Raw genomic sequence first — 13,399 nt, 5'->3', positions numbered from 1 at the left:
TTTCTGGTTCAAACTGAAGTGTTCTGTTTTGATCAAGGGGAAGTAACTACAAAGGATTTTAAGTTGATATTTTCACTGTTGTTATTTCACTGATAATACCCCATATTTCATCGAAAAGCATGAAAGAAATTATCCTATTTCTGTGAATCTGCTACATATTTGTGATAACTGATATTAAGCCAATATTTTAAAAAAAGCCAAGGAAATATAACCAATCAACGTATTGTCATTTGTGACGACTTTACATATTACGTTTTCTAAAGTTACGACTAAAGAGCGAACTATCATCTAAAAAGGCAATATTAGAAAGTCGGACAATCCAGTGCAGTTACATTTCTACTGTTGCTTTTATATTAAAGATTACCGGTGTTCGACCCCGCAACCTTTCTACGATATCGCTACAATGGCCAGTGCGGTTACTATCCTGCCTTTTATTAGTTTTCCTGATTAAAAGCAATTAGGAAGATTGTGTGTAGTGGTTAGACCATTTGGCGTTACATTACTTCATTCATGGAGTCGTTAATTATATGAAGAGTTATTTCGAGTCCCACAATTTTTATTCAATTCCATTCTGTTTGTTTAATTACAATTGATAGTTGTACACGATTATCATATATACAACAATCAAACAGCTTTTTTATTCCTATGTTGCCAATATTTTAAGAATAATATTCGTTGAATGCATTTGAAACAAATCGACGATTGAGATAGTCTATACACTATCAATTAATATTTTTTTTAAATAAATATAAATAAAGATTATGGTGACTAGTTTAGATACCTTTTAAATGCAGAACAAAACGGACATGTAAGTGTCATATAATCCTGAGTAAAAATAATGCGCTTTTTTTCAATTGCCCCTGCTGTTGTACTTCTTTGCAATATTTACAATGGTAGGAACGTACGTGACGTCACGCCCATCTGCTAGAACGGTCCCACGCGTACAAGAGAAAACGTCAAACAACCAGGTGGTTTTCTTTAATAACATATTTTCCCGACATAGTTCTATAAAAAAAAATGCCGTGAACAATGGTTTTCTCTATATTCATAATATACAAGGAAGTGTTTCATTTCTGAAAGCCACTCATTGAAAAAGCCTAAAAATATAGTGTGATTCTTCAAGAAAGGCTTCCCTGCGGATTGAATTAAGTTTATTTTGTTAAGGTCAGCAAACACGATAGTTCTATGCATTAAACGCGGCACGATCTTATTAAAATGCGCTCTGAATCTTGTTCAACGGTTGTCGGACTTTTTAAGCTAATGATCTGCGTGATGGTTGCGCGTTAAAAACCCGTCTCGGTTGTCTTTAAATACGAGTTTATAAACTTTAAATACGAGTTTATATAAACGCTACTGTACATATGTAACTGCGCTAGATTGTCTAACTTCCGCTTACTTCCATTTAACGCTTTAAATGCCATTTGCGTCTAGCTTCAGTTCAACAACCGGGAAGCGGTACGTTTTGCCAAAACGCCTTAAAACTACAGAGGAACAGGCGCTACGATGAGAAAAATGTAAAGCTAAAAACCCTGATATAGTGTTTCAGATTGAGCTAGTTTTGGATGGAACTAATAGAAAGTTGTTGTTTTTTATAAAAAAAAAAGTAGGGACGGGTTTGTGACTAAACTGCTTTGTATAAAAGTGTCTGTTTTGGAAGAAATGTATTTCATTTCACTATTTCTAGCATATTATCACTATTAGATGCATTTATCTTGTCTGGTTGATCAAAATATGTAATTTCCTGGTTTTCACATCGTTTGCCTATAACTTTAAATTCAGTCATCCGCATATCAACGTACACGCAAAATATTCATTCAATGGAAACTTGACTTCAGGAACTTAAAACGTGTGCTAAGATGTGTAGAACGGCGATATCTGATGCTTTAAATGCCATTTGAGTCCATGTTCAGGTCAAAAACCTGGAAGAATGGCATGTTTGGCCAAAACGCCTTAAATTACAAATGCACAGGGGCTAGGATGACAGACGGTGAACTTGGAAATTATGACACATTATATCAGATTGAGCTAGTTTGGGGTGGGACTGATCGATAGATCTTCAGTGACGTGTCATTTTGACATTGCATTTTTCATTATTTCTGACAAATTATCACTATTTAGTATTGTCTGTTTGATCAAAATATACCATTTCATGGGTTAAACGAGTTCACCTTTTTTTAACCGTCTGCATTCATACGAGCACACAAAATGTCCATATTTGTTGTAGATTTGACAATGAGAACTTGACATGAATGGAATGATTTGAAGAACTGTACCATTTGGTGCTTGAAATGCCATTTCCGTACGGGTTCAGTTGAAAAACCTTGAAGAATGGCATTAAAACTAGAAACACTTCTTGAATGATAGGCAGTTAAACTGGAAAACTTGACACAGACTATCAGTTTTAACTAGTTTCGGATGTATTTATGTATGTAGCGCTAATCGAAAGTGTTTTTCACAAAAAGGTGCAGAACGGAGTAAACTTGACCGTTCTCCTAAAGTCATAGTTCTGAAGGTTCTGAAAGACAGGGAGAATAGCATACAGGGTGTCGAGAGTAATGATCAGATTCATTTAAAGAACATAGTGTATCCCAATCATAACTACAATTGATGTTAATAACATTTGCAACTACACGGATTTAAGTTTTGCCGCAGGAAGGGGCGGACATGCAATGGTGATAGCAGTTTCTCGATGGTAATTGAGTGTAATAAAGTGAAGGGAAAGGCATTTGGTAAGCAATATTGCAGAGCATTAGGGTTCAAATAGGCGATAAATCGCTACAAATGTTGTTGAAATTGACTTGTTCGGTAATCGTCAATGCCGTCTCCATGCTGTCTACTTATTCGCGACTGTTCCTAATAAATCAACGCAAAGACAGTGCTTAGATTCTGGGGGAATAGCATAGCGGCTGGCGAGACTGATGTAAATGAGGTAAAGCATTGAATAGGTGACTTTGAGATGCATTTGATATACACTATCAATATGCTATGCAGATGCAGTTTGCATAACAAAAGATAGCATGTTTATAAGATTGCACGATTGTTTGATGTGTAGACTATTTGTAAGTCAATATGTTTTGCAACAATTTGCCTTCATACTGTATTATTGATTTCATAACATGCATCATTTACAGGTAACTACTGCAACATCAATAAACAGATTGTTATCTTGTTAGAGAATATCACTTATTATTTGCAGAATTCACGGACTTATCGTATTAACAACATATTTCGTAACGATATAATTCACTATCACGCAAGTTGTACATTAAAACCATACTTCTTGCACATAACAAACATCAACAGATCTTACGCATAATATATGTTCAGTATAGACGTAACTTCAATGGATGTTTACCTCATATCGCCATCACCTCTTCAATTCATTGCGTCATTAAAATCAATCTCGACACTCAAAATTCCATTCCCCCAGTCTCTAAAGACTTGGAGTGCTTTGATTCTTAACGTGGGTGTACTCATACGGTAGGACTGGCGTCTTATATGTGTACGCTAGCTAACTACTGGATAAGAGAAAATGTCCTTTCATTCCAGATAAGCCTCAAGGTTAAGTTACGCAAGTGATGATAGGACTTTAATATTTAAATGGCATTAAATCATCTGTTTCATAACACAAGGCCATCTCAGCTTAGGAATCGTTCGTCAGAAGCTTCCCAGCAAGTGTCAAAAATATTTATCTCACCCTGACAGACAAGAAACCAAAAACTATGTTTCTTTGAAGCGCATTTAACTGCCGCATAACCAGTAATGGATGTGTGTGTTTTGTTAAGAAAAGATTAAAAGTAACATTGTTCACATTATCTTTGAGACGTCAACTTAAAATCGATTTGCGTAAGCATTTGTGAGCCTAATTTTATTGAAATACTTGTCTAAAGCACTTGCAAATGCAAATATTGTTATCTTTTTCAACCGACTTAGAGCATCTTGACACCCGGATAAAGTCGAATACGGAAGCAAGTAGGGAATGCTATTTTAACAAAGAATTACGACAGCGCATCGCTCACAGGATTAATTGTAAGGTTGTGAGTTATATGGAATGGATTTAATTAATTAAATCTTACATTTTAATTACATTTTTGAAGATTTCGGGGCATAAAAATAAATATGAGTGATAGTCTTCTGACAACAAGTTCTGTTAATTTTGGGCATACTGTTAATGGTCACTCAAAGGATTTTAACAACACTGGAATGTCTAATGCATCTGACAGTGATTTATTGGATCAACTGAATGACGAAATAAAAAGGGCTGTCACACCTGTGTCAGTTTTTGTTGGAATTGAAGCATTTCTGGGGTTCTTTGGCAATTTATTTGTACTGTACGTGTTCATAAAACGTTACCATGAATGTAACTTCCGCTACTTCGTACTGTGCTTGGCCTTTCTGGACTTACTCAGCACTCTGACTACGATCCCTGGGGAGATTATCACGCAGCAGTACTGGTACAAGTACCCGTTTCCTGTTTTCTGCAAGTTCAAGTCCTTCTTCAACGTGTTTACGGTGTCAGGGGAGGCACTTTGTCTGTGTACCATCGCCATCGATCGCTACCGGAAGGTGTGTACGCCATTCGGATGGCAGATTAAGCCTCGCCAGGCGCTATTCATGTGCGGCGTCATCTATGGCGCGGCATTCGCCATTTCACTTCCGGTTTCATTCCTTTGGGGAATCCACCAGGACGTCAGGATATACAACGGAAGACACGTTATCGTCACCATCTGTGAAAAAGATGCTCATTTTCTACACAGTAAACGCCCGTTTGCATACGCTACATCAGTGGAGGTGATAATTGGCATTTGCCTAGTAATCATGCTCGTTCTTTATATACTGGTGGCAAAAAAACTCATTTTAGGTCGCCCTTTGACTCAAATACGCCAACACTCGGGTGCGCCTATGGTCAGCACATCGCCAGGGTCAATAACTAAATCAAAACAAAATCCCGATGTGAGCAGTGGGGGTGGCGTTTCTAATTCTGATGTACCAACCAGAAGCGGAATAGCAACAATTGAGTTATGTTCAACGGACATGAAGTCCCTGGATGATGAAAGTGAGCCGGTTGACGTAGATGATGTTCGTGTGACTGATGCCGATACTACATACGCTGGTGGGACGTCAGAAAAACGTCACAAAGAACAGGTACGGCGTCGACGTCGAGAAATAGCGAGCCGCGTTCGCCGGAAAACGTACATCATGTTCGTTCTGACAATAATATTCATTGTCACAACAATTCTCTATATGACATTATTAGCATTTATATCAGGAGGTATCTTAAAAAGTTTAGATGACTATGAGAAGGCTGTGTATTTCTTCTTCTTCAGACTTGTGTTCATAAACCATGTTATCAACCCTTTCTTGTACGGCTGTCTTGACCCTCAGTTTAAACAAATAATAGGAGAAATTAAGAAATGCGTGTTTAAAACACTAAGGAGAGGATAATTAAACTGTATACATTAGTATGTTCCCCGCCCCCTTTAAAACAGGAAAATGTCATCTAACAATCATATGAGTCATTTGGGTGCCTTCTTTCAAGATTTTGGTTGGCTGTTTTAGTACATTTCGGTGTACATTACTCATAATTGGTGGGGGCGCAATGAAACTTTTTAAGAAAAAGCTAAATGTGCAATATAAGTGTAGTTTTTTACTCTAGAAAATGCCTATTGTATGTGATCGAATTGCAAGTAAAAACGTTGGTATAGTCTAATAATAATGTTTTAATGATTGTATATTTGGATACCTTAGCTCATCATTCTTTAATGTTAATGGATATAATCTCTCACTGTTTGTATTGTCTGAACAGTCTCGAACAAATCTTATGTTATGGTGACCATGTTTGTTCTATGTTTATGTAGCTTGTAAAATGACTGCCACATAAGAATTATTTATATCAAATTATCAAAAAAATACTTCATATGTATGTATTACATTTCTAGACATATTAGAATCATAGAACACAATAATCATGCTTGAAGTTGATGTATTTTACATGTGAGCATTCACTTCTTAATTACTGTACCAAAACTAATGCGCCATATTCTTGTCATAATAAGTCATTTACTGTAATTTAAATTCGGCTATTGTTTGTATTTTTAGCAAAAGAAGAATAGATAGAAACTACGAGTACTTGTCTGGCATATTTTTATACTGATACAATGTCATCGAAGCGAATGGAGACTGATGATGATCAAGTAATAATGGTCAAAGCTTACTGTCAACAACTATCATTATCGATATTTCTAATACACAAACACATGTTAACAATATTTCTAGATCGCAAAATCCAACCCGTCATCGTGGCAGCACGAAAAGAACGAGGAATTCGTGTTTAATTTGAACAAAGACAACAATGAATCTATTGATAACCGTTTGTCAAATCCCCGCGGTCTAACACTCGAATTGTATCAGTGCAATTAGAGAAGACATTGCCAACCTGTTAAAAGAATAGGCTTTTAAAACATTTTCTCAAAAATAGGTATTAACACGTGGTTTGGTCTACAGTGCAAGAAGGTGCGGTCGTTAAACAGTATAGAATGGAGAGCTCATACTATAAATAAATCCACTGCAAACGAATGAAGATTGCATACTGCGAGTAAGCATTATACAGTTATTAAGAGTACGTGTGTCGCAAAATATAAGCATAAGGCTAAATACAAACTGCATTCTATTCAAAATATCATAAAGACTACTGGGACCACTTGAACATAGTTAGCAGCGTATATAATCATAAGTCACCCACTTTAGACAAACTAAATCATTACTTTGAAGATTTAAACAACGTCTTTCACGCGAATGATCACATACCGGATAATAATCACTTTGACTTCTCAGGCGCTGATACTGATGTGTTAAATAGTCCAAGTTAAATAGAACATGACGAAATTAACAAAATGATAGTGAAAGGTAAAAATTGTAAAACATCGTCGAAGTTTGATTATATTTTCAATGCATACTTTAAAGCGTCGCGCGTCGACATGGTTTCAACCTTCTGAACATTTTTCAATAGAACAAATGACACTGGTATACTTTCGGACGGTTTTATAAGCATCAGTCTTCCGATAGATCCCAAACATTAAAGACCGATTATAAGTCTAGGTTGTTTACGCTCATTATTCACGTCTATCCTTAATGCACGCATTAACGAATTCCTCTATGATAATAACTACTCTATCGATGATCAAGCCGGATTACGTACACATTACTCAACCTGTGACATTATTCTTACATTGCATTTCCTTATAAGTAAACTTAGAACCTATAAGAATAAACTGTTTGCACATTTATTGATTTTACGGCCACATTTGACTCTGTCTGGCGAGCTGGTTTGTGGCATAAACTAAAATAATCCGGTTAACGGGGTAACATTCTGTTGTGAAGGACTATTGATAATAGTTTTATGTAACCTTTTCTGGGGGATATAAAAGAAAGAGAGTTGTTGACTGCTACAAAATGATGTAACAAAAAACAAAACTAAATAAAGTTAAAATTGAAAGAAGTAGATTTTAGTGTTCTTCAAACCCAAAACATGACTAAAACCTCTTCACCCAGGAGAACACATTCTTACAGTCCTAAAAGAATGTACAATGATATTTATTCCTCCGTTTCTATCAATGGGCAACATCTGATGCTACTATTGTTCACACTCTAACGTACGAATTTGACGTCAGGGGCTTTTTGCGCCGGTTTACAAATACTAGAATGAGAACTCCACGTGACAAGCTCTACTCGGAACTTCGTAGATATCTTCTAAATATTATATTTAAAACAAGAATGATAAGTTACTGGAGTGATCTTCTTTTATCCAATGACTCAAAAACAAGTTTCTTGACCTAAATACATGGCAATAATTCAGTTTAAGTAATTTAGTTATATCAAGTCAATACTTGATTCAACGGGTAGTCATTAGCTTTGACTGGCAAAACAAGAGTACCTGCAAAACATGTTAGTTTACTTGCGAAAGCTTATCTTGTAAACCAATTTCTGGTGATATTGGCGACGAACTGTATTGATAACTTATATGTCAATTTTTCATATTAGGGAAAAAATAGATACATTGTCGTTTTTACTCAAGTCCTGATGTCTTGATTTTTAAAGTTTTGAAATGTGAGAACCCGGATACGTTAAGAAAAACAGCTTTTTTTTAGTTCATCACTTTAAACGAAATTAATCATGTGCTAAACAGTTTTTTATCTCACTAATGTATCAATTTTATCAAACCTTAATTCAAATAAGTGAATTTGATTAGCCGAAACTTGTTTATTAAAACAACGACATTATCTTAATTTAACCACTACAAAAACCAGCAGGACTAATCATTTCTGGTATACGCGTATCGCAAGCTCGACGTCATATTTGCCATACTGGTTTCATCTCAATTTAAATATTGATATGTCTGCCCCCAGGAGGATATCGAACATATGCGGAGAAAAGTTATCAGTTATGCAGTGCACGGTCTAATTGGACATGTAATTTCAAGGTCATGGTCACATTTAGAGGTCATAGTTATAATGTGTCATCTCGAGATCTTTGTTGATCTGATTGATTATAATATACCTTGATTATGTAACCATGCATGGTTATATACAATGCACTACTAATTAATTTCCCTATGCATTTCGATGCAAACAGGCAACGTTTCGATTTGGAAACAACTGCCATTTCTAGAGTTTCATGTATATGACAACCGTACATTTCCTTAAAATTCATTTCAAACTCTATACTGATTTGAACAATAAAAAGATTTTTCCCCTCAAATTTATTTACTTTGAAGTTTATCATCGATATTTTTTAAAGGAATCCATGATACATCAGGCCGGAAGACAGCAGAGTCCTGTTCCAACACTGGCTTATAGAAAAATTCCATTGCGTTTCGTGCAAAAATCATGTTCGAAACTTAACTGCGCACATTGACGTCTAAATCACATCGATAATACTATTTTGCAACCATAATCGTATAATGATCTGCTTAATCCCATTTCTGTTCTTGCCCTGTTTATTTTAGCAAAACGATTTGTAACAAAAAAATGAGTACTTCGTGTACAAATATTGAATAAATATTCCTATTGATTCATGATTTCTTTTTTCACAGATATTTTTTTTTGGTTATTTTCAAATTCCTATTCCACAATTGAACAGAAATTCGTCCCGCTTTTTTGTGCATTCGGATTTGTTTGATTTCTAAACTCCACATAACTCGTAAGCATAGAAACCACGTACATGGGTTGTATGATTTCATAATTAATCTATCGCGTGTAGAAAACAGTTCACATAACCACTATATCTTGCACAAAACGCATGACTGACGGTGTGTAGTTGTAGTCAATGGCGTTTGAATTACTTAATGTGTGATGTATGCATTTATCGGGAACGTGTTTGTATAATGTAGTATAACTTGTCATCTATTTCCCTTATATATAATTGAGGAAAAAAACGAATAAATATGTACAAACCATATAGCGTTCAAAGACACATTTACGGTTGTTTAAAGCGTGTGGTCAATAATGTGGATCGAATAGTATCTTTGAGTATGTGTTACATAGCACATACAACTGCCCACACCATACATGTTTAACACGTTATGAGGTTATATTTAAATAATAACTTGCCATGAACAATATGTAAGTGTCTTTTACTTGATCATTTCCTGGTTATGCTAATTTCATAAAAAAGAGAAACAGTACATAATGGGAAAGTAACACTACGTGTATTTGTACACAACTGTATAGGCCGTTTCTATATTTGCCGTTATAACTCAATCATTTGGTCTCGACGTTCATCTCTATTTAGGTATCAACGCTGACATTGGACTCAATACAGTTATAAGATAATGTCGTAAATATTTTAACAAACTTTTCTTCACGTAGCATTTTAATAATAATGAAAAAACAATTTTTATGAATGATAGAAATACGTTACAAAAAACTTCAACGTGATACATTTGGTTCCGAACTTATATGACCCCATCTATACGAACGATCAACAGGCCGTGCATTGAACTCCATACAGTTATGAATTGGACTGTTTAAATGACCAATATGACAAAGTATCGGACTCTTTACAGTTAATCGTCGGAATACATTGTTACGGCTATGCTGCGTTGTGTATCGTGGGTGATTTAGCTACGAAAATCACAAATTATACTTGCAATTGATTACAATAAAAACAAGAAATACGCCCTAAATGTTGTTTAAATAAACACCAAACTTGCTTTGGTGAAATTATACAAAATTTTGAGTTGTTCCAAGTGATTGAGTAGCTTTAAGTTTTCATTACATTTCTGAGTTATTTAGATGTTGTCATTTTAAAAAAAAGAGTTGTAGGCCCAGGCCTCAGTACAAGGCCTATATGTAGCTACGACACTGGGCGCATATGACAGACATTGGACCCTATATATGGTTATTAAATAAAGACGACCAAAAGAAACTATGGTATATGTTCATCTATGTTTTGAATCTTAACATATTTATCCAAATAGATAAGGCGTGAGTAATTTTAGTTCTTTATTTTCAAATGTATTCATTTTAAGTTTTCTATTTAATGATATATGATAATTAAGCTGAGCTAATATCAAGTCCTGAAACAAACATATAGTACATAACTATAATTAAATTGTAAATAAAACAATGTACACAAATGCAGGCAATATAACATAAGACAAAATACTAAAATACAGCGAGCTCCTTTAATTCTTCCTGGTTATTAAAACCGTTAATATAATTAATTATATGCCACAACACAATACAAACAGTACAAATACAAAGAAATTTACAATTCTTGTTTTACATAAAACACACATACCTAGAGTATAATCTCTAGTAGACTATATATATTACTGACATCGAAGACCTCTCGCTTAACCTCGACTACATATTCTGTATAATAATGCTGAAACATGCGTGTTATTAAATATTAAGTTATTTGTTAAAAACCATGTCAAATTACAGCAATAATAAATCTCAAATAACAACTATTTGAATCTCAATCGCAATACAAGTAGAATAAAAGTAAAAGAAGCAAATACCTTCAATTTGATGTTTCCCTTCAAATGATATTTTATTAAATTATTGAAAAGTTTTCATGCAAAATACCAAAATCAGAATGTCTATGAGAATTATTAATTGGCCGAGGTTCACCAAAAGCTTGAAAAAAGACATGCATTGGAATCCGGGTAAATGATACTTTATTTTGTAAACGATAGAAGCTAGATGTACATAAGCATTTGACTCAATACATTTATGCACAGAGACTTGAATGTATGATGCAGATCCCAACATCTGCCCCTGGCTTACTTAAACATGATTTGTCGACGATATTTTAACTTTCTATAAAATCATATAATAGTCAATCATTTAATCAGTTAAAATTAACCATTTTAGACAATAGTTGAATTGTGACCCATGACGTGTTAAGCAGCCCATAAAATGTTGTATTATTTTATTGTCAGGGTCAAGACGGATTTCACCCAACTGAGGCCACAGGCAACTATTTAAAGTAAGCCAGGGGCAGCTGTTGGTACCTGCATCATACATTCTTGTTCCTGAAAGTCTCTGTGCATTTATGCATAAAACTTGCATTTTTATGTATACTATACTGGACTATATGATGTATATCAAAATCATAAATAGTATGGATACACATTTGACTCTTTAAAGACATTGCAATGACATACATTGGACCCCAACACTTCATTGGATAACCATTGAACGCATGCCTTGGACCTTTAATACACAAACATTCAATTCAGCCCTGTAGTCATAACTAAGTGATTTAGTGTGGGACACGGAGCAGTCAACTGGCCGCAGTCAACAATTTCACGGTTTACTTTACGGCATAACATATATGTGTATAGACTGATGCAGATAGGGAAATGAGGGTGACCTTTTTTCCACAAAAAGAATATAGATAAAACAGTTTAAAGCGTTTACCACAGTAAGCTTATATTAATTTAAAACCATTTTTTTTGTGTGCGTGTGCGTTGTTCAATCGCTCAAATTCATGCCTTATTTACTGTCAATAGATATTCACCCAGTCTACTTTCGATTTCCGTTACTTGATACAGCCGATACATAATATATATATTATATGTACAGTATACTTTTTAATACACTTAAAACGCTCCAAGATTTTTGAGCTTGGGAGTCCGTCAGACAAGGTCATATATTTATCACAACAGCTGTCAGTGAATTGTTTACAGTAATGTTTATTTTGAATCTTCATGTATTGTAATCACACATAGTCTAAGATAATGGACATGTTGTCAACAAAGTATTGCCATTTTTGAACTATGTAGCAGATGCCTGTTATCTTTCTGCTCAATATACTTAGTGCAGGGATCTGTCATTCTTGGCACAAAAACAACAATTGTCAAAGTCTCTAAAGCTGCTGTTTATGGGTGTATTTCTTCACTTGAATTACACAAAAAAAACTGAATATTTGAAAAAAAAAACAGTGAGGAAAGGTTTATACTTGTTCATTATAGTTCATGATTTGAAAGGAGCGGGTCCCGATTTGAGGTTAGATCCCAGTGCAGGCTTTGTACTTTTTGGAGTCATTTGACTTTCGGCATTTGTACGTAAACACCTATTCAGCAAACCGTCTCCGTGGCCTAGTGGTTAAGTGTCCGCCTACGGAGCGGGAGGTCGTGGATTTGATCCCTGGCTGCGTCATACCAAAAGACGTTAAAAATTGGTTCAAGTAGCTCCCCTGCCTGGCTCGCGGCATTTAAAGGGTAGTGCTTGGAAAAGTGGTGTACTCAGTACTGGTTTAACCCAGGAAAGTTGTACCCCATGTATCAGTGCTTTACACAGAGCACGTAAAAGAACCAAGGGGTCTCTTCAAAAAAGAGCTAGGGTATCGCACCCGGACTTCCTTGTATCCCACCACTGTCTCTTCAGCGTGCTGTCCCTTCAGCAAAAACAAAGGACCCCGATGGAAATAAGTGCTTGCACTTTCACGGGTTATCCTTGACCGCAAGGTCTAAAGAAATACATACATACAGCAGGATGTCAGCTCGGTTGTAAGAACAACTGACTTGCAAGCAAGCAGTCCCAAGGTTAAAAAATACCCAGCCTGTACTGACCACAGTTTTTCTGAGTTTGTGACACATGTACATTGATCAATGTTTATTGTATATTCTCTGATTTAATAATAACAAAATTTCCAGGCAACTACAGTGGAAACTCATTAAACCGGACAAGGTCCGGACTAAGCAAAATTTCCGGTTTAGTGAGGATTCCGGTTTAGTGAGGATTTGATGTACGGAGTAAGTTTACTCAAAATATTCACTTAGTTAACCTTTAAAGGCAAGTTGAAAACTGGAATAAAATAAAAACTCATATAGATAACATTTATTTTACATCAACAATGGTTCAAGTAACTTGAAATAATGCATGGAATA

General features: G+C 35.2%; 2 protein-coding genes across 2 annotated transcripts in view; both read left to right on the top strand.

The window, feature by feature from the left end:
- The first annotated feature begins 4,119 nt into the window (after nt 1-4,119).
- On the top strand, nt 4,120-5,624 carry LOC128211752 (alpha-2C adrenergic receptor-like). The gene has a single exon (XM_052916787.1). It carries the CDS (start codon nt 4,120-4,122, stop codon nt 5,443-5,445), a length of 1,326 nt encoding a protein of 441 aa, XP_052772747.1. The 3' UTR covers nt 5,446-5,624.
- Nucleotides 5,625-11,852: 6,228 nt separating this feature from the next.
- LOC128211483 (uncharacterized) overlaps nt 11,853-13,399 on the top strand; it is a 61,323-nt gene continuing 59,776 nt past the window's right edge. The window contains exon 1 of the mRNA XM_052916324.1: nt 11,853-11,931. The gene's annotated coding sequence lies outside the window, so the exon portion shown is untranslated. The remainder of the gene's footprint in view (nt 11,932-13,399) is intronic.

This window comes from Mya arenaria, chromosome 12, assembly GCF_026914265.1.
Source record: "Mya arenaria isolate MELC-2E11 chromosome 12, ASM2691426v1".
Taxonomy (NCBI): Eukaryota; Metazoa; Mollusca; class Bivalvia; order Myida; family Myidae; genus Mya; species Mya arenaria.
Note: the sequence above shows the minus strand (reverse complement) of the source record. Positions and strands in the feature narration are given on the sequence as shown.

Coding starts and splice junctions, on each gene's coding strand:
- LOC128211752 (XM_052916787.1), top strand. CDS start 4,120: ATGAGTGATAGTCTTCTGACAACAAGTTCTGTTAATTTTGGGCATACT.